The sequence below is a fragment of the Pogona vitticeps genome, chromosome 4 (assembly GCF_051106095.1).
Source record: "Pogona vitticeps strain Pit_001003342236 chromosome 4, PviZW2.1, whole genome shotgun sequence".
NCBI lineage: Eukaryota > Metazoa > Chordata > Lepidosauria > Squamata > Agamidae > Pogona > Pogona vitticeps.
Window position 1 is genome coordinate 9,218,253 of NC_135786.1, and position 22,070 is coordinate 9,240,322.

The 22,070-nt window shown below is 41.0% G+C and overlaps 1 protein-coding gene across 8 annotated transcripts in view; it reads left to right on the forward strand.

Annotated features, from left to right (window-relative positions):
* The first annotated feature begins 696 nt into the window (after positions 1-696).
* The window catches only part of DIDO1 (death inducer-obliterator 1), an 84,541-nt gene continuing 63,167 nt past the window's right edge, over positions 697-22,070 (forward strand). For 2 of the 8 annotated variants that reach the window (XM_078392010.1, XM_020804619.3), the window contains exons 1-3: positions 735-970; positions 17,721-17,903; positions 20,734-20,938. In XM_078392010.1, the coding sequence (XP_078248136.1) occupies positions 17,736-17,903; positions 20,734-20,938 (373 nt within the window). In that variant the 5' untranslated portion in view covers positions 735-970; positions 17,721-17,735. Of the gene's footprint in view, positions 971-17,720; positions 17,904-20,733; positions 20,939-20,992; positions 21,041-22,070 lie in introns of all 8 variants that reach the window. The other 6 variants (XR_012086105.2, XM_020804623.3, XM_020804621.3 and 3 more) reach the window with 6 other exon arrangements.

Genomic DNA, 22,070 nt, shown 5'->3' on the forward strand with positions numbered 1-22,070 from the left:
AATCTGGCTTCCTTGATCCTCTTGTTGCATGTCCTGCGCTTGGGGATGATCAATGATAGAGCTACCTACCGATTGCATTTGCTATTATCCATGATTTTCAGCATGGGGAGGGCTTGGAACCGTTACTCAGCAGAGGTGGGGGCCCTACTGTAGAAAAATGCTATCCTATCTCCCGTTCCTTCTTTTCTCAAGGCTAATCATGCCCAGTTCGTTCAGTCTTTCCCTCATAAGGCTTGGTTTCCAGCCCTCTGATCATCCCTGTCGCCCTCCTCTGAACTTGTTCCAGTTTGTCAGCATCCTTCTTCAAGTGCGGTGGCCAGAACTGGACACAAGACTCAAGGCGAGGCCTAACCAGTGCTGAATAGAGAGGGACTAGCACTTCATGGGATTTGAAGACTATACTTTATGCTAATACATCCTAAAATGTTTGTGTGTGTGCGTGTGCGTGCGTGTGTGCCCATTGTTCGATCCATACATCTTGGATCGTGTTCGCCACTAGCTTCGTTCCTTCACACACACACAAAAACAGGATCTCTTCATCTCAGCCGGATGAAATCCCTTTCCCCGCTCTTGTGGTAAAAAAAAAAAATCTCGCCGAGTCCTCCCAAATGCCAGTGTGTATACCTGAGTGTGAGGGCCAGAGCGGCCGCCTTCGCCTCCTCTCGCGCGCCCTCTTCTGCGCGTGCGCCTGCCCCTCCCCCTTCCCCGGGCGGCCATTTTGGCGACGGTTTCTCTTGCCTCGGCGTGGGCGGAGCAACAAGTTCGTTCCCCGCCTATCGCTGTGGAGAGCAACCGTGAGGAGGAGAGAAGGAGGAAATGGCGGCTGCCGCCACCACCCTTGTCCCTGCTGCTGGTGTTTCTGCTGCTTCTGCGAGCGGTCGTCTCGGCTGAGGCGGCAGCCCCGAGTTGGCAGCTCGGCTCTTTCCCTCAACCCTTGCCCCCTCCGCGAGCCTCCTTTCTCTCCTCTTCGGTGAGTGAGGGGGGCGAGCGGGCGGGCGAACCGAGCGCGTCGGGCCTGGCAGGGAAAATGGAGGGAGGGAGGGAAGGCGGGCGAGGGAAACGGCGTGCAGGGGAAAGGAAAATGAGGCGAGGTTGAGGTGAACGGGGGTTGGCGAAGAAGCCCGACTCCCTCTCGGAGTCCGCGGGGGCGGTTTCTTCTCGCCCTCCCGCTTCCAAGCGGCATCGTCACAGACGGGACCGACGTCGTGAAACGGGGCTGATCTCACAATCGGGTGACGTTCCGAAGGCCATCGGTGAAGGTGGCTATAAATTCCGCCACCCGCCCCCGCGCCCTCCTTTATCTCGGGAGGCTTCTGTGGAGAGGAGCTCGGAAAAGCTTTCCGTTTTTCTTCTCGGGCCTCGGAGCGGGACAGAGAGAGAAACCGGAGAAAAGGGCAGCTCACGATTTTAAAAGGCCGTCGGGCCACGGCGGCAAGCTCGGTGAGAGGCGCCCGAGGATTTCACGATGACCCTTCCTTCCTTCCTCGCCCCTTCCTTTGTGCCGTGGAAAGGGAAAAAATGTGCTTGAATTCAAACGGGTTTTCTGTAGTAGTTCTGTCCACACCTTGGGAGGCCTCCTTTCTCAGATTTAGGAGTATGCCCGTGGTTATTTTAGCTTAGCTTTATCTTCGCGTCATAGTCGGCTCCCTTTAAATCAAACCTTAATTTGTGTTTTCTTAGAGCCGAAAACAACTGATCACAATCTGTGCATTTTGAAATCCTTATTAGCACTGCATTTTTAACAGTGACCGCTCATAAGTAAGCCGTTGTGGAATAAACCCACAATCCCAAATAGAGCAAGAGCCTTAAGTCATTGCAAAGGCTAAAGAACTGTGATTGATAACCCACTTCTTTATATATCTGAAGGACTAGACTGCAGCCAGTGAAGATTTATGACAAATAAATATGGTTTATTTTTGATATATCACTACACATTTGTTCTTACTACCACAGACTAACATGGTTATCCTCTGAGATATACTCTAATTATTTTCTTGGGAGTAGTCACACTGAATTCAGAGGATCTTCTGAGTGGACACATGCAGGATGTTGCTGTAAATTGTTTTAAATGGCTACATTTGTGGTTTTATCTTTTAACCTATTTGGTTTGTTCATTCTCTTGCCATCCCATTGTCAGGCACTTTAGAATATTTTCTTATTTTCCAGTAGCTAAACATGCTTTTGATTCTCCCCTCCCTCACCTCCAGTAATCCCATTTTACTTAATATTTGTAGAATGTGTGATCAAAAATAAACTACAAGAAGCAACTGCACTGATTCTGATTTTGGGCTGGCAAAAGTTAAAACTTAAGTTTCGGCCAAAATGCATATAATAATCAAATATGAACACATTGCTATGAAAGAATTAGAGATCTCTCAGCAGTTGAAGGAGTGTGGATCAGGCTGCTTGTTTACCATATGTAAAATATTTGAAAGGAAAAACCACTAAAAGAATATTTGACATAGCTGCTTTACACCTGTGTAACTTGGTGAGCTGATATAGCTCAATAGGTTGGAGTGCATGGCTGTGTAGTTAAGGCCTGGGAGTTTTAATCCCTCTGTGCCTGTCCATCTAAAATCTCCCCTAGTTTGTGTGTCCAGCAGAATTATATGCCCTGTCACCTAGCCTTGAGTGAACTACTTGGTTACAGATCACTACCAGGATGGACTGGTAAAGCGCTTCACAGTACTTTATACCAGAAAACCCTGAGAAGGTTATTCTAAGTCTGAATTGATTTAATGTTGCATACTCATTATTAAATAGGTATCTGGGTGCTAATTGTGAAATATTAATAAATCAGTCTGCTGCTCTGAGAAGATTTGTGGATATCTGAAGCACTGCCAAGGCTCATGCTAGGAGGGGGGAAGTGAAAAAGAAGTGTCATTCCTTCATGTATGTGTGTGTTGTTTTTCTTTTTATACATTTCCTCTCACTAATTTTGAAGAGAGGGAACTAATCTGGGCTAGTTGGTGTAGATCTGTCACTTGCTTGGTACAGGAGTGACCTGAAGACAAGAAAAGCTGTGCACCGTGCAGATTTATAACTTCTAGCCTTTTCACTAGTGTGCCACCTTTTCTACATCTCTAGTGTTTGAATAGAAGTGGCCCCTATAGATGGCTGAGGAAGGTTTCCAAAGCTGGATCTTTACTTCCAGGGGTGGATCTCTTTCTCTCACCTCTTGAAGGGCGTGATTTTTACATATCCTATGAGATGTCCTCCCAGAGATCATAGCACTTCATCCTGAGTTTGCAGTTTCAGAACAGCTGACAAGGTGTAGGATGTTGTAGACCTCTCTGTGTAGGCAGTAAGCTAGAGATCTTCCCAGGATGCAGTGGCTTGCTAACCTACTGGTGATATATTATGAGTGATTGGGACCCAGATAAAGTTCTCTGGAACTTAGTGAGGGCATGCTGTGGATTTTGCAGGGTCCAAGTCCCATTGTGCCTCTGCAGTGGTCCCTACAAATTACACTAGAAGTGGTATGCTTATCTCTTGTATTTTCAGTCAACCTACAAGGTGTGCTTTGTTTTGTTTTTGGAGGCTGCCAAGCCTTCTACCTCACTTAGCTGTTACGAACTGGCAGGGAATTGCAACCGGTTGTGACAATTATGGCAGCAAGAAGCCCTCCTCTACTTCGGATTGCTCTGTGTGGCTGCAGTCCTACAGCCAATCTACTGAGGCTACACTATACTGGGAATAAGTCCCCTAGATCTAATTTTGTGTGTGTGTGTGTGTGTATACACACACACACACACAAACATAATACGTTTTTAAAGAAACACACACACTATTATACATCGATATTTATATATTTCATAATTCATTTTTTCAAGTAAAAAAAGCCATGCGATCCTTGTACATAATCTGAAGGCAGAGGTGTATGATAATTTGTGGGAGAGTCTAGAAGATGTAATCACAGAAATTTGCAGCCCTGAAACTGGAACTGTGTCTTAAGATAGACATGCTTTCTAACAGCAATGTAGGGAGATGAGAAATAACACCTTTGATCAGACCTTTTTTCCATATCTCAAATAATTCCTGGAGCTGTTTTTTTTTTGTTTTTTTTTGCTAATAGTTTTATGAATTCTTGGAAGACGAATTGATATCTATGGGATTGCTTTCAGTTGTTTCCTTGAGTGAAGATAGCTCCTATAGAGTAATAACTAAAGCTGTTGTACTTTGCAACACTCTATAGCAGCGACGGTGAACCTTTTTGGGCTTGTGTGCCCAAACTTGGGGGGGGGGGGGACACAGCAGGTGGCAGGCAGAACCGGAAGTGGCGGCGGAAGGGGGAATCCCAGGCATGGAGGTGCCTCGAGACCCCACTCTGGATCCGCCGCCAGCACGAGCTGCTCCAGATCCTGGCCCGCCATCAGTCCAAGCGCCAGCGCCATGGCTGCAGCTGCCTCCTCAGGTTTGGCTGCAGGTGGTGGTGGGAATAGCAATCCGGCTACTTATGGCTTGTGTGTCCGCAGAGAGGACTCTGCGTACCAGCAGTGGCACGCGTACCATAGGTTCGCCATCACTGCGCTATAGTCAAACTCAGGCCCTTAATCTACATTGTTGTTTGTAACTTGAGAGGCTAAACTGCATCATATTTAAAAAAATAAAATTTTATTTTTATAGCTTTAAAAGATAATGTAAATATTTATTTGATGCAGTGTGTCCCACCTAGGTTATCTTTGTTGCAAGATCAGTTAACAGTGTATCTGTTTTGCTTTCAGAAAATGTTCTGCTTTCACATATACTGTGCACAATTTTTCTAAAAATTACAAATTTTGTTCTTGTTTTGATGTTATTTATTTAGAAGAGATACCTTTTAATGTAGTTTTTTGTTCTTGCAGATATTTGTGTCTAATGATATAATAGTCTTTAAAAATAGTTCCTGATCTGTTTGTATTGTAATACAGAAATTAACAGTGGAGACAAATGCACGCTTGCTCAGAATTAGGTTCCATTGTATTCAATACTGTATACAGTATTACTGTCTGTTGCTGCCTAAGAAATTGAGATAATGTTGGCAGAATTTGCCGTTTTCCAGGAATAAATGCTCCAGTTTAGAATACATTCCGTAATACCGTATTGAATGCCTTTTCTAATGAGAGTATAGTCTTAGTATTTTACCTTCAGGTTTTATAATGGTATTTGACTAATTTGGATTCAGTTTAGATCATCAAGGTTAAAATATGTACTGTATTTTAATCATTACAGCATAGCTTACTGCATTGTAAAGGAGCAGAAAATCTTTTACATTTCTTGTTTTCATGTTATAAGTTTTAAAATTATGATTATAAAAATCTGAACATCTGACAAGTCCATGCTTTCTTTCTGTAAGATCTTATTTGTCTTTGACTCTTCTTTCTGTAACAGATTTTATGTTTATATTTGATGAATGTGATGGATTTGGCATTGTATTTTGTCTTACCATGGTAAGATAGTTTAGCATGAAATGGGGATTTTCATAACAGTGTATTGTTAAGACTTCGTTATAACAATACTGAAGTGTTCTATAAGAAACTTTCTTCAGTCAGGGAGTCTTTTTCTAACATGATCAGCATGTATTCTGTGCAGTTTAGTAGTTGATCATTTAATATTCCCAGGCTCACTGCTAGCTGGATATTCCCTTGTTTTCTTTTCATTTTCCTTGCCACATTCATTGATCTCTGGTGGTACATTTTTGTGTGTGTGTTTGTCTTTTAACATGTACAGTGGTGCCTCGCATTGCGATGTTAATTCGTTCTGCAAAAATCGCTGCAGAACGAAAACGTCGCTATGCGATATTAAAAAAGCCCATAGAAACGCATCAAAACGCGACTAATGCGTTCCTATGGGCTTAAAACTCACAGTTCAGCGAAGATCCTCCATAGTGCGGCCATTTTTGGTGCCTCTTAAGCGAGGAATCTGTCCCAGAAAACAGCAGGCGGCCATTTTGTTTACCCGGTGGCCATTTTGAAACCGCCGATCAGCTGTTAAACATTGCTTTGTGATGATCGGTGCCCGAAGCAGGGAACCGATCATCGCAAAGGGAAATTCCCCCATAGGGAACATCGCAAAGCGATCGCTTTTGCGATCACAAAAAATGCGTCGCAAAGTGATTTTGTCACTAAACGGAGCGATCGCTATGCGAGGCACCACTGTAGTTAATACATGTAGTTAAAGTTACAGTTCTGTCTTTGCACACATTTATAGTAATAATACTGCTTAGATTTATATATTGACATTAATTAGTACCTACTGTTTTTCTCAACTGATCTCAAAGATACAGTTTACACTGAGCCAACCATGCTAGCCTTTACCTTTATCTTCGCCATTTCCATGCTAACTTGGCCAATGGCCATATTACAGCCAAGAGTCCAAAGTCTGCTTATGGTTCTCATCAGCCAACACTGAACTGTTCAGATATTAACTCCTACATTTCCCTGTTTCCCCATCTGATTTTTTTTATGCATAACATAACTTTATTCTGTTGCATGGCAGTGCTCGTCTTGTTCATCATAGGCCTTTCTAGGATTTTATGAGAGTAGTGTTGACTAGAACATTGTTAAGAACGATGTTGTTTGTGTGCCTATCAATTCTGACTTATGATGACCTCAGCCCCCATTTCCTAGGTATAAAGTACTCCAAAGTGGTGTATTAATTTTTTTCTTCTGGGTCTACTTTGGAGCTATAGACCTTGTATAAGGCTGCAGAGACTGGCTCTTTCTCCCAGTACAGTTGGGAATCAGATTCCTGACCCCTGTTTTTGTGATCAGGAACTTAACTCACTGAGCTATGCAGCCAAGAGAAATTTTTACTCCAGTGTTAGTTTACTATTGTAACTTAACATGAAGACATCTTTTATGAAGTGTCCTGTAAAATGTTAAACATTTACATAGTAGGGCTCACATCTTTTAAAACCTTGGAGGGTGTAACAAAAGACTGTGTTTGAGAAGCCCTGATGTAGTAATATTTATTATTTAATAACATTTTAGTGGGAAAATAGTTGATTTCTCAGATGTAGAGCAGCAAAAATTGTTTTGTGTTAAAGCCTCAGGTCCAAACAGCTGAATATTTTGTATAAGAATTGGGAGTTTAAACAGATACACAAATAAGGGAATCGATTTTAATGAAGAGATAGCATGGACATTTGCAAAGGGTTCTATGTAAAATAATACAAATTAATTGGTAAAGCAGTTTAGGTCATATCTAAAGATTAAAATTTATTTAACGAGAGAATGCCCACTGGTCAAAACCTTGACATTATTTGGGGAGTAATGGGTAGTAGAATGTAATATAGTGTGGCATCATAGATTAGCGTGTAAGACTTTCTTGGTTATTTAGTTGGAAGTTTTCACTGCTTAGTTAATTAGCAGAACATAGTACAAAAGTATTAATAGCAAAAGCTCACTAGAAAGATTTGTATTTTAGTTTCAATATTATCTGAGGGTTTTTCTTCATTTGTATGATTCAAAATGAATATAGTTTGAAATATTTAAATTTACACTTTAATAAGATTTTTTGGTAATTAAAATGTTAATTAAATGAATTTATAGGACAAGAGACAATGCCAAATGAGGAAGTTTCCTTGATAATGCCTGTGATATTGTTGCTATTCAGCTCAGTAGAGATGTCAAAAGTACATTAGAAGAGCCCTGCTGGATCGGGCCAAGGGCCCATCTAGTCCAGCTTCCTGTATCTCACAGTGGCCCCACCAGATGCCTCTGGGAGCACACAGGACAACTAGATCCCTGTCTCCTGATACCCATCCTGTGCATCTGGCATTTTTAGGTACCTTCCTTTTAAGCCTGGCTTGTAACCTACGATGGACTTTTCCTCCAGGAATCTGTCCAGTCCCCTTTTAAAGGCATCTAAGCCAGATGCCATCACCACATTCTGTGGCAAGGAATTCCACAGACAAACAACACACTGAGTCTAGAAATATTTTCTTTTCTCTGTTGTCACTCTCCCAACATTCAGTTCGAGTGGATGTCCCCTGGTTCTGGTATTGTGTGAGAGGGAAAATCTCTCCACTTTATCCGTCCCCTGCATAATTTTATATGTCTCAAGTAAATGGATTCAGTGGTGCTGGCTCATATAATAACAGGATGTTTAGGGACTATAATGTTAGTTGGTTTTGAGTGCTTTGATATTGTATTTTATTAGGAACTATGTACTTGTAGCAGTAAACTAAGATTCAGAGATTCCTGTTGCTTGCTATTAATTTGAAATTTAGATTGAATTTTACGAAGCATTAGTTTATGTTTAGACTGCTTTTATGTGTCACAAATGCCACTGTGTGGTTTGCAGCGTGTGAGCCTCCTTGGTCTAAGATGTCATGGTTTCCTAACCAGCCACAAGCTGTTAATTCAAACCTATGGATTACAGTTATGAATTGCAATTTGTTTAAATTGTGGTTTATCGTGACATCTAAATCCGCACTCATGGCTTTGTCGCTGCTTTGTTTACCTTTTGCCCATCTTGAATCATGATGGCATGATGGCAGGAAAGAAAGTGAAAAGAAGGTCAGGCCACAAAGGAAGACAAAAGCTGAGAATGAGCTGAGGTTAGCTAGAGACACTAACAGCAGCAACAACAAAAACATTCAGGTATTCGCGTAGCAAAATACAAAGAAAAGAAACAATGGCTCAGCTGCTCAGTGGAAATGAAAAAATTATAACAGGCCACAAAGAAATGGCAGAAGTGCTCAATTCCTATTTTAGCTCAGTTTTTTCCTCAAAGGACAGATTTAGAACCTCCAGAGAAATGTGAAATGCAACTGTAGAGGATAGGATTGAAGCTGGAGATTGATACATAGTCAACAAATACCTTATTAGCTTGAATGAGTTCAGATCTCCAGAGCTGAATGAACTACTTCCAAGAGTATTGAAGGAACTGGCTGAAGAACTCTCAAACTACTGTCCATTATTTTCTTGAAATCATAGGAAATGGATGAGGTGCCAGATGATTGGAGGAGGACTAATGTTATCCCTGCCTTCAAAAAGGGCAAAAAGGAGAAACCTGGGGACTACAGGCCAGTCACCCTTGCATCATTCCCAGGGAAAATTCTGGGACAGATTATAAAGCGGTCTCCTATGATGACAACGATGCAAGGACCTAGAAAACAGTGCAGTAATAACTAGAAGACAACATAGATTTGTCAAGCCTGCTAGACTAATCTGATCGCATTTTTAACCATATAGCCTTCCTGATAGAGAGAATGCTGTAGACATGGTATACAGTGGACCCTCGACTTACAGACGGCTCAACTTACAGACTTTTCGAGTTACAGACTTCTCTGGCTGCAAAATTTAGATTCGACTTGCAGATGGAGAATCGACTTACAGACCAGAAAAAAACCAAAATGGAACAAAAATATAATAAAAACTGCCAGTTATGGGTTTAATCGGTTTTCAATGCATTGTAGGTCAATGGAGATTCGACCTACAGACTTTTCGACTTGCAGCCACCGTTCCAATACGGATTAATTCCGTAAGTAGAGGGTCCACTGTATCTTGACTTCAGCAAAGATTGCCCCATGATAACCTGATTAGCAAGCTAACTTGGTGTGGGCTGGATAGAACTGTCAGGTGGGTACATAGTTGGCTACAGAATCATACTCAGAGAGTGATGATTAATGGCTCCTTCTCAAACTAGTAGGAGGTAACAAGTGGGATACCCCAGGGCTCAATTCAGAGCCCTGTGCTCTTCAACATTTTATTAATGACCTGGATCTAGAAGTGCAGGAAATGCTAATCAGATTTGCAGATGACACAAAATTGGGTAGAATAGCTAACACACTGGAGGACAGAATTCAAAATGATATTGATAGACTATTGATAAACAACAGAATGAATAGGGATAAGTGTAAAGTACTGCACCTTGGAAAAAGAAACCAAATGCACAGTTACAAGATGGGGGATACCTGGCTTAGCAATACTACAAGCGAGAAGGATATTGGAATTGTTGGCTGAATCACAAGCTGAATATGAGCCAACATGTGATGTGGCTACAAAAAAGGCAAATGGTATTTTAGTCTGCATTCATAGAAGTATATTTTCCAAATCCCGTCCTCTATTCAGCACTGGTTAGGCTTTATCTTGAGTACCAGTTCTGGACATCACACATCAAGAAGGATACTGACAGATTTGAGCATGTTTGAGCAGAGGAGAACAACAAGTATGAACAGGGGCCCTATGAGGAAAGACAGAACTGGACATATTTAGCCTTGAGAAAAGAGGACTGGGGTGGTATCTGATAGCACTTTTTAAATATTTGAAAAGCTATCATACAGAGGAAGGGTGGGATCTGCTGTCAATCATCCAAGAGTGCAGGATATGCAACAATGTACTCAAGTTACAGGAAGCTAGATTTCAGTTGAACATCAGGAAAGACGCCCAGACTGTTAGAGCAGTACAAAAATGGAACCCATTATCTCAAGACGTGGTGAGTGCTCCAACTCTAGAGGCAGTCAAGAGAAATTTAGACAACCACCAGGCAGATATGCTTTGTTTGATTTCTATTCCTGCATTGAGCAGAAGATTGGACTCGATGGCCTTACAGGCCCCTTCCAACTTCATTATTCTATGATTCTATGAAACATTAAAATGAGGAAGAGCTGATAGTGGTGTGTTTGGTAATCAACAGTTTAGCTATGGGCAACAATAATTTATAGCTTCAACAACAAACTGGGATAAACACAAATGATGACTTTTTCTGAGATATAAACATTCTTTCTGTGTCTCTTTCTTGTAAAAGAGTTCTTTTATATTCTGCTGGGAGTCTGCAGGCTCCCAAAATTCTCCATTGAAGCAAGTAGTTCAGTCAAGAAAATAATAAGGAAACATGTCATTGGTTATGTATGAGGATAAAACATGCATTGTTTGAATTTGGGGTTGGGGGGACTTCCCGATGCCAATAGATTTTCAGTGTGTAATGTGGTATAAAGATGCCCCATTCCAGATGAGTGTTTTTATTTTGTAGTTCTTGTGTTTAAGTCAGCCACTTCCGGTGTCCCTCAAAGGAACAAATTCTTATATCCTCACACTGTAGCAAGCCTGCTGGAACACAGAGCATATCACTTCTCCTTTGCCTTGGCTGGAATGAAAAAGGACTCCAGGGACAAGAATTAATAGTTTTTTTGGGACATGTTTTTGTCCCAGCAACATTGTTTTATTGAAAAAAGCCAGCAATTTAATTTTAAACACTGGAGGAGTGAGCAGTAAATTTATGTTAAAAAAGGAAACTCAATTGAATGATAGATAAACATTTGTATCGGTCATCCAGAGATCTAAAATGCTTTTTATATTGTCAGCAGAATAAACTGGAGATCAAGAAATAATTTTGATGTATTCGCGAAGGCTTTCATGGCCGGGATCTAATGGTTGTTGTGAATATGACGGCTACAGAGACTGGCGAAACGTTAGGAAGAACAACCTTCAGAACACGGCCAAAGGGCCCGAAAAACCCACAGTGATCAAATAATTTTGAATCCACATTAGAATTCAGTACCAGATACAGAGATGGGCAGAATAGGACAAAATAAATATTTTTCATGGAGATTCTATGATATTTTAACAGCTCCCATTGTAAGCAGAAAGATAATGCTGTGTTTCCTGTCATACTAACCATACATTATAGTCCAGGGCTCCTGTGGATTTCTGTCTCGTGTGAACCCAAAGTAATGTATTAGTTTGTTTAAACCCTTACTTTCATATTTTTTCCAGATATTAAAGCGTGCATGTATTTAGGTAGCTACAAAACATTGCTACAGCAATATGATGAGATAATTTTATCTAGAAAGGCTTGTCGGTATGCTGCTTGTGATGGAAAGTACCAGTGTACAGTATCTTCTCAGTAGCTTTCTATGAAGAGATTTGCAAGGAGACAAAGATGCATGCTATGACCATAGTCAACAGGCATAAATCTCATATGTTGTATGCAATAAATTGTTGTATGCAACAAATCCTTACGAATTGTATTTAATAATCTTTTCACAATTGGTATTGACTTGGTAGATTTTTTTAAACATATGTTTTTAACAGAATGTATTGATTGAAAACAAGCTGAAAGATTTTTTTAAAAAATATATAGGCACTTTAGAACAGAAACCAAGGGAAGACTTCCACATTTTTGGAGTCGTGGTAAATAACCAGCTACAGGTTGTTAAATAGCTTTCTTGAAATACTTGAGTTTTACTGTGAACAAAGTTTATTTTGAGATAGGAGTGATTTTTGTTCGCTTCATTGCTATATCCTGCATTGCTAACGAAAAGGCATCTGACAGTGCTATGAAAAGGCTTGGCTCTTAGCAACCTTTGGCAGCAGTTTCCAGCAGGACTCCCTTTCCTTTTATAATGTTCTCATTTGCTTTGGAAGTATCTAGAGTTTCTGCCATTGCAAACAAAGATGTGTTAACACATTCTGTGTATGTTAAGCTGTCTTCCCCAACCATGTTGTATGCACGAGGTCTTAAAATAAAGTTAAAGGGATGCAGAAAAAGTTGCCATTGAAATGAAAGTAAATCTAAAATGCGGCTTGGAAATAATTTGCTATAGTCATTGCCATTAAGGAGCACTCCCAGTTATATTACTATAAATGAAGAAGCTTTTACTTTTAAATTTATAGTTTTTTTCTAGCAGATTCTAATTATTCTCATCTGCTCCATGATAAGCAGTAATAAACATTTTGTGCTAGTGGGTCAAAATCTTGTTGCATAACTTCGTACCTGGTATAATCTAGATTGGATGCTGGAAATATATAATTTACATGAATTAAGAGTTTCCTGTTGTCTGTTTTGAGGCTCTTTAGGTCTCCCATTTTTCCCTGGTGAAGCCTTGGGACCAGGGAAGTGTAGTTTAAAAGTTGAAATTTGCTGCAGACGCCCCTAATCCTAGCAACAGTGATCAGGTAGTGATTTTTGACCTTTAAAGGTCTCTTCCTGCCCCCACTGTGCCCTAGTGCTCCCAGGTGATTCCTCAGTAAAAAGGGGGAACCAAGCCTAAAAGGGGGTAATAGGTGGATTTTAATTAGTATAAATTAAATATTTCCAGTGCCCAATTTGGTTTACACTGAGTACAAAGTCAACAAGAGTTTTCCCCAATGTCTTTTAACTTATGTATTTGTTCTTTTTCTTCTCCTGGCTTCCATTTTGGTCAGCAGTCTCCTTAGGAATAGTAAGGCAATGGTATAAAATTGAGTGGGGGAGAATCCAGTCAGAATGCATTTAAGATACATACCCTTTAAATGTAACTTTGAAAGTTGACAAGAAATGTTAACTTGTTGCTCCAAACATTCCTATGCATATACTGTTAAAAGGGAACTTTGTTGGATCATTACCCAAAACTGCTGTTAGTTACAGCTTAGTTTATTTGTAACTCATTGCTTCTGCTCCCTACTGCTAAGACACCATTATTGAAATCCTTACGAATTGTATTTAATGATCTTTTCACAATTGATATTGACTTGGTAGATTTTTAAAATATTTTCCTAAGTGAAAGTAAATATTGATGTGTGAGCCAGTACCTGTTGTAGGTTGTGTGAGAGCTAATATAGTGCAGTCCCAAAGTGTTGGACTGGGGCTCAGGAGATCTGTGTTCAAATTCCTGCTCAGCCATGAAAACTGCCTAAGGGTTTGCAATGAAAAAGTATTTCTGGAAGATTATCACATATCTTGAAGTGCCTATTAGTCAGAAGTGACTTAATGGTACTTAACAGCAATGTAAGAAATTTGTTCTTCTCAGTTATTTAAATTAGTCATGTATAGGCTAAAGTCTTGTTGTGTAGCTCCAGATGTGCAGGGGGAATGATGATTAAAAGCAAATAGCTGCTGATTAAAGGCTATTTTGGGTGCGTGTGACTTGTATACAATATAACAAAGTCATGTACACCCTCAAATTGTCAAAGGAATCCTTTATTCATTAACAGTTCGGAGCTACACAACTGAATTTTAGCCATAGTGGATTAAAACTGAGATCTCATTTTAATTAACATTGAAATCTCATTATCACCTGAAATATTTTGAAGCTTGTAGTTCATGCTAGATGCAGTGGAGGAACTAAATTGGTTAAATTTTGATTCTGTAGATTGTGGATATCTTGCTCAGAATCTGAACAACTGTGTGGAAGGTTTCATAATGTGCATCAAGACAACAGGGTCTCCTTTAGACCAGTGGTTCCTGACCTTGGGTCCCCAGGTGTTCTTGGACTACAAATCCCAGAAATCCTGACCAGCAGCACTAGTGATGAAAGCTTCTGGAAGTTTTAGTCCAGGAACATATGGGGACCCACGGTTGAGAACCACTGCTTTTTATTGTGGTGCCCATGTCACCGGACAAGCAGCTGTAGGTTTTTAAAATGAAGATTCACATGCAGTAGCAGGTATGTGCACAATACATGTCCATATGCATGGAATGCCTGGAATGTTGACTGTTTCTGTTAGATGCATCTGTAGTTGTATTAAGTGAAACGATAGTACCAAGAAGAAATAGAAACATATTTCAGGCTGGTTAAAATGTATTGTTTGGGCTCATAAAAATTGAAGCAGGCTGGACATGTGACTAAAATGTGAAGAGTGGTCTGTGTATTAACAAAATTTGATGTTATTAAGCTGGTAATTAAGTTAGGAAGTGTCTGGAGTAGAATAATCTGTTTTGTTAAAATAAACATTCCATATGAAATTTGTGCCATTTGGGAATTGGATCTTCTCCCATCTGCCTTCCCTGTGATGTCTGTTGTATATAACTGGACATCACTAGTGGCACCAGTATGGCTGTATTCATTAGATTCATGCCCAAGAAATGCTCCCGTGGAGTGTGCATGTGCGTGCGCATGTGTCCGCAAACACACACTATACACACACACACACACACACACATACCGTGTTTCTCCGATAATAAGACACTGTCTTATTATCTTTTGGGGGAAAGAAAAGGGCAGAGGGCTTATTTTCGGGGGAGGGCTTATTTTAATGACCCGTCATTAAAATAAGCCCTCCCCCAAAAATGCGATCTGAAGAGAAACCAGAGCATTTTCCCCCGAAAGCTGGCGACAGCCGCACCAGCAGCAGCGGCGTTGGCGGCGGCGGCTACTTGGGCTCGGCCAGGGAGGAGACGGAGGCTGGGGAAAGGCAGCGGCTGAGAAGAACTGGGCTTCTCCTTCCTGCTTTCCTGCTTGGCTCCTCTCGCTTTCTGGCTCTCTGCGAAGCCCTCACTGCTGGGGAAGCGAAACGAGGAGGAAGGGGAGCCAAAAAGGCGGGCTTTGCCGGGAAGGGGGAAAACACAGCGAGCGAGCGTGTCTGCTCGGCTTGCAGGCGATGCTCCTCGCTATGCTGCCTTGGTCGCCTCCTCCCCTCTGCCTTGAAGCTTTTGTTCTCCTCCTCTCTGGTCCGGGGGCAGGAGCGCCCGCGCGGCGCCCGCGGGGCTCGTGCCTCTCTCTCCCTCGCGCGCCGGGCAGGGGAGTTCCAGGCGGAGGAGGAGCTTGCGCGGCTGTTGGCTCCCGGGATCCCGTTCGGCGCGCCCTGAGACGAAAGCACTGCCATGAAGGGCGAAGCTCTGCTTTCTCCCTACTGCATTCTGCTCTGCTGAAGGGATGTTTTTTCGCGCCCTCGGTAAGCTTACCCAGGGCGCGAGTAGGGCAACAGGGCTTATTTTCGGGGGAGGGCTTACTTTAGAGGAATCCTACAAATTAAGGGGAGGGCTTACTTTCGGGATAGGTCTTATTATCGGAGAAACACGGTACATACATACATACATATATATTGTGTGTGTATAGATATACAGTGGTGCCCCGTATAGCGAGGTTAATCCGTTCCGGATTAACCCTCGCTATACGGAATCATCGCTAAACGGGTAGGGGAAAGGTATTGGAACGCATTAAACTTCGTTTAATGCGTTCCAATACCTTCGTTACTTACCCGTTCAGCGAGGATTCCAGGTGCCGGCAGCCATTTTCGCGTCTTCGATAAGCGAGGGCAGGGCGCGAAAACGGCTGCCGGCAGCCATTTCCGGGCTTCCGACGGCCATTTTGGAACCGCCGATCAGCTGTTCGGCGGCTCCAAAATGGCCGCCGCAATACCCGATCTTCGCAATGCGGGTTTTCCCCATTGCAAAGATCGGGTATGTTTCCGTATAGCGATCCCGAAAAAGGGATTGCTATACGGAAACATCGCTATACGGTGCACTCGTTAAGCGAGGCACCACTGTAGATATATAGATGTTTGATCGGGATACCTTGTTATAAAGGTGTTGGCTTCACCCAAGGCTTTATTTGGCAGATATTAACTTTTTTTCCATTCAGTCTTGATTTTGAGTAAAAGTGGGGAAAGTGCACCCCTTCAGCTGTTGTTAGATTTTAGCACCTATCAGCTCTAGCCTAAGCCAGCATAAGATGAATTGAGTTTTGCTTCAACATCTAGGTCATATTCCTTGTTCTTTCCACAGATAAGACACAACTGGCTGAATTTTTGAAGCTTTTCAAGTTTCATATGATGCAAGAAGCTATTTGCTTATAGAAATCTGTCATGCTTAGAAACATATATAACTAGAACAAGGCATGGAAATAGTATAATTACATAGCAGTCATGATATGAGAGCAGTTATACCACTTAAATGCCGCTGTTAATTTACAAATTATTTTGAAACTGAACAGACTTTGGAGAGAAAATGAAAACACAAGACATCCTTGAAAAGACAGTAGTGTTAGGAAAAGTAATAGGCAGTAGGAAAACAGGAAGACCCAACAAGAGATGAATTGACTCAATAAAAGAAGCCATGTGATAGATCGTTTTTCAGCCATAAAAGGGGATTGTTACAAGCTATAAACAACTTGAAGGCATTTAACAATAGTAAAGAGAAATTTACTACTATAGAGAACTTCGGCCAAAAGTGTGTAGTCAGAATGGGCCTGATATGCCTTTGTTTACACATAGATAGAAACATGGTAAATAAGTGTGAAGATAAACATATATATTCTCCTGCACAATAAATATATTGACCAGCTTTTGGTAGAATAATTTGTATCTATATTGAAAATAACAATTTCATAAGTAGGTGCAATATTTTCACTTATGATTGAAGTTCATCTGGTTGCCTTTAAGGAAGTTTCCAGTATTGATTTTCTCACTGAATGCAGTGCTTGTGTATCAGAAAGTTCTGTATTCCTTTTCCACCATTATTCCAGCAATACAGGCGGAGGCAATATTACTGCAGATAATGGCAACTCTGTCCATGCCTCTTAGCCCTTGTCTGTCCTTTGTCCATCATGTATAAGTGATATTCTAAGAATAATGTCAAGGCACATACAGGCTGCCTCTTATCTTTAGTGACTTTCATATACAGTATGCTCTCATTTGGCAGCAGAAACCCTGTAGGATTCCTGTTTTATTTAATGTGTGCATGTTACTTTGTTTCAGAGTAGGTAAAGTTACAATCTGTTCTCAAATGCAGCTAGCAGTTTTCAAGAAGAAGAAAATTAACTAATTGTATGCTGGTTGCTCCTGCCGTTACAGTAAGCTCTAACATGTTCTTCTGGCTGAGCATGTTCAGGAATTGAGTATCTCATGTGTTCCCTAACATAAATTGGTGAAGTTCTTGTAGCTATCTTGTTGATGAGATACGACATTTGTATTGTAAAAAATGAGCTACAGAGTCAGATTTTGTTAGTTTGCCTTAGAAATAAGAAGGGATTTTTTTCTTTTGAATTTAATACTGAGTGTTTAGCCAATTTGTTTTCCTCTTCCTTCTGGCAGATCTTTTAAAATTACATGATGTGTGATGAGTTGGAGATTCTTAACAGAGAGCTTGAGAGGTTATTACAAAGCAACATCATGGAAGAAAGCTCTTTAAACTCAGAATCTCTTCAACCATCAAGCTCTGATTCCTGGGATGTAGCTACTGCTTCAGGCAATGAAGCACAAGGCAGTTTAGTGAAGGTATCCAGTACCTTAATGTTACAGGACTTGCAAGACCATCCTGTCCTTCCATTGTTGACTTTATTTGCATAGTATATAGAAAACCTTCCAGAATATCTTTTGATCACATTACCCAGATGCATTGCTGAATTTTAATTTTGATATAGAGGTTGATTCAATCCACATAAGGTTATTTTCATAAAAAGTGCCTTCGTTTAACTGAAAATATCCATCTAAAATGGCTATACCAAAATAATGTATCCTGAAGTCACAATATTAAATCCCATCATAAACTGTAGTAGGGACCATTTACTGACCAGTAATTTTTTTTTAATCGTTCATTCATTCTTTCATTCGAATAGACTTGTGTATACCACCCAGTTAGTGCTGGGCACTACTCCAGCTGGTTTACATCAAAGAGCACTCAACATAAAGTAACAGATAGATAAAAATAACAAATAATCAAATAAAAACAAAATGATAAAGGCAAGAAGTAACAATATGACTGTGTGAAAATGAAGTAGACCTAAACAATGATAAAGTCATGACAGGAGTCTAAACAAACATTTAACTGAGGATGCTCCTAGACTTCTCTGAACAACCTAGTTTTTAACATCCTCTTAAAGGCAGAGAGAGAAGAGGGCAAGGTGCAGGTCCAGTGGAAACACTTTCCAAAGGGATTGTGCCACAACCGAGAAGACCCAATTTCTTCCTGGACTCCCTTGGAGTGGCAACCCATAGGAGCATAGCCTGCATGGATTGGTTAGCACAGGTTGATGTTCTTAGGGGAAGGTGCTCCAACATGTCACAAGGTCCCAAACCATAGAGGGCTTTATAGGTCAGAATCAAAACCTTGAACCTCTCCCAGAACAGCCCATGTAACCGGTGCAGGCAAGCCAGGACTGGGAAATGTGATTGACTTTATTTACAGTAGAGACCAGCCTGGCAGTTGCATTTTGCAACTGCTGTAGCAGTTTCCAGGCCAGCCTCAGGGGAAACTCCATATAGACAGCATTACAGTAGTTGTTCCTTGAAATCATTAGTGTACCAACATCCAGTCCTGGTAGGGTCATAACTGGGTAACCAGCCTTAGTTAAAACTGACCTGTTGCGGCTGCAATCTGGGATTCTCAATAAAGGTCCAGGTCCTGGAATGAGCCCAAGTTATGATCCTGATCCCCAAGAGGGAGGATTACATGGTACAACCTGGGGAGACAACTTCACAGGTTGTCCAGAGCTCACCCACCCTAGGAGGAGGATCTCCATCTTATCCAGTTTCAGTTTCAGCCTTTTAGCTTTAGTCCATTCCAGAATTGAGGCCAGGCAGTGCTTGAGTATGTAGAGATCATCTACTGCGGAAGATATAAAGGATAGAGTTGCTTATCATCAGCATATTGATAGCAACAGCCTTCAAATCTTTGGATGACCTCTCCCAGCAGCTTACCATAGATATTAAAAACACTGGGGTGATTGATGACCCCTGGGGCATCTCATACTTAAGGGTCCATGGAGCCAACAGTTCCTCCCCAAGCTATACCTTCTGGACTTTACCGTCAAGGAAGTACTGAAACTAGCTAGATGTGAACCCCCCCCCAATCCTTATACCTGCCAGTTTATCCAAGATGATGCCATGATTGACAGTATCAAAGGCTGTTGAGAGATCAGGAATATCAACAGGGTCATTCCTCTTCTGTCAGCTTCCCTTAAAATGTCATTGTGCAGTGCAACCAGAGCTGTCTCTGTTCCATGTCAGGACCTGGACCCAAACTGGAATGAGTCTAGGCATCCCTCCTCCAGGAATGTCTGGAGCTGTTCCGCCACCACTCACTCGATCAGTTTGCCCCATAAAGGGAATACTGGCAATGGGCCTAAAATTATTTAGATCATTGTTTGCTAGATTTGAGCATTTTAGGGTGGGCCATATGCTGGTCTCCTTCACACTGGGCGTAAAATAACTCTCCATCAGTGAAGCATTTGATATTTATGACCCAATCCACAGTAATCCCTTTGGCAGATTTCAAAAGCCATGGTGGGTATGTGGTAAAATGTAAGTAGGCAGAAATATGTGAGATACAATATTGTTAGGCAGATTTTATGTGATTGTGAGTGGGCTGCTACATTTCAGTCATTACTGCAACTTGAGAGTGTTAGCAGTAGCAATTTTAGCAGTGTTTATCTTAAACCAAAGCTGCTGTTATTTTCTGTCTCTGACAAATGCCATTGACAGATCAGTGCACACGCTTTCCCTTTAAATGGAATGGGGTAGAATCTTCAGGCTTTTGATTTGTGGCAGTTGGGATTTTTCAGTTGGGCAGCACAGGTCAGTTGTGAAAGGGTGGAAGCTAACAGCAGAAGCAGTACAGTCAGAACAAGGAAGCACTCAGAGGTCGAGAACCCAATCAAAGAAAGGGATTTAATCACCGAAGTGCTCCTAAAAATGTTTAAAAACACATAATCTGTTTTTAAAGTTATGCTGTATTGGGACACCCAATTTATGTAGGTAACCCTAATCCTAAACCTAAAGAAATCCAAGTTCAAAAACAAATCCAAAATTGGTAAATTGCCTTGGATCTTTTTGTTTTATTTTTTTTTTAAAGGTACATGTATCCAGTTAATTCCCTTTGTGTAAAACATTTAAGAAGGGATAAAATATGGATTTGGTTGTCAAATGCAAAGTATATGTGGTAAAAAGTTCAATAAATTTTGTTTTGTCTGTAAGGTAAGGAAATTATCACTTTAAGAAATATTTACATAAATTTTAATTAATTTGTTTAAATAGGAATTTTTTTTAACACAGATGGTAAACAGGTAATTCAAATAAACAAACATATAAATACATTTTCCTGTAACAGGCAGCCTTATCAACTGGAGTATTGCTGGTTTCGGAGTCTTCAGGATGGCATCAAGATGAACAGTGTACTTCTGACTTCAGCAGCACATCATGTGCTGTAGGGGTTACGCTGAGTGGTTTTGACTTGCTTCAACCCTTCAGTGATTCTTCCTTTGGTTTAAATCAACAGGCAAAAAAATTCTCAGCAACCTCTAATACTGTGTCAGGTAAAATTATTTAGAGGATATTGGAGAATCTTCTGTTTCTTTTTTCTTTTCTAGAAATCAGCATTCAGCTGCTGCACTCTTAACCTTCCTTTGCCCTCAGAGGTAAACAATTACATATTAACTGCTCTTTTTCCTTTAAAAATTCTGCTCTAATGTTTGAAGCCAGTTAAGGGTCATATGAAGATCCCACTCAAAATAGAAGAGGCTCTTTCCCATAGAGGTCGAGCTCAGACTTAGGAGCTGTAGAAATGCAAGCAGGAGCATGTTGTAGGGACCCACCCGCTCTACTGTAATCCCTGTATAATGCAAATAGCATCTAGGGTGTGTGAGAGAATGTCTCAGTAAAGCTTTTGTGTGAAATAGTTTGCCTCTCAAAGTAGGGCTTGAAAAGTAGAAGCCAAGCCTTGTGGGTGTCCTGCAGAGGCTCAATTATAGAAATTGTGTTATTTGGGGAAATAAGAAGTTATGGTGTTACAGAGTGACCACTGATCAGTGTGGTTGTACTTCTAGTGTGATATTCGGTAGGGTAATTGGACCAGTGCTTGTGCTGAATCAGAACAGAAACATGAATCTCATTCCAGAACGGTTGTACAGGATCTTGGGCAGGTATTTGTCCTAGCTTTGCTGCCTCCATAACATCAAACATCCTGGTGGGCATACAGTTAGGGGGCCACAGTACTCATAGAGTTCTTGGTAAAATGCTGCTGGGTTTCTGTTTTGCCACTTAAGAGTTTTCTTTGGCAATCGTACTGGTCATTGAGTTCAAGGGAAAATTTGTAATGTTGTGAAGGAGTTGGCAGGTGAGATTTTAAAAAACAGGATAATCCCATGTGGAGAACCAGCAGAGCAGAGCTTGGAGTTGTGCCTTAATTTGCATTTATATGAATGAGCAGATTCTTGATGTTCAGATACTGTTGGACTGCAATTTTCATCAGATCTAACCAGAATAAATCAAATATATGCAACATTTTATGATCTTATTCAGTCTTGTTCAAGGCACTGTTCATGTGCTGTGAAAGGTCACTGGAAGATTACAGTAGAAGAGAAGAATAGATAGGGTGACAGTTCAGTTTGGAGAAGTGGAACTGGTATCATAAGTAGAAGGGGAATTGGAAGCCTGGTGGTTGGTGTC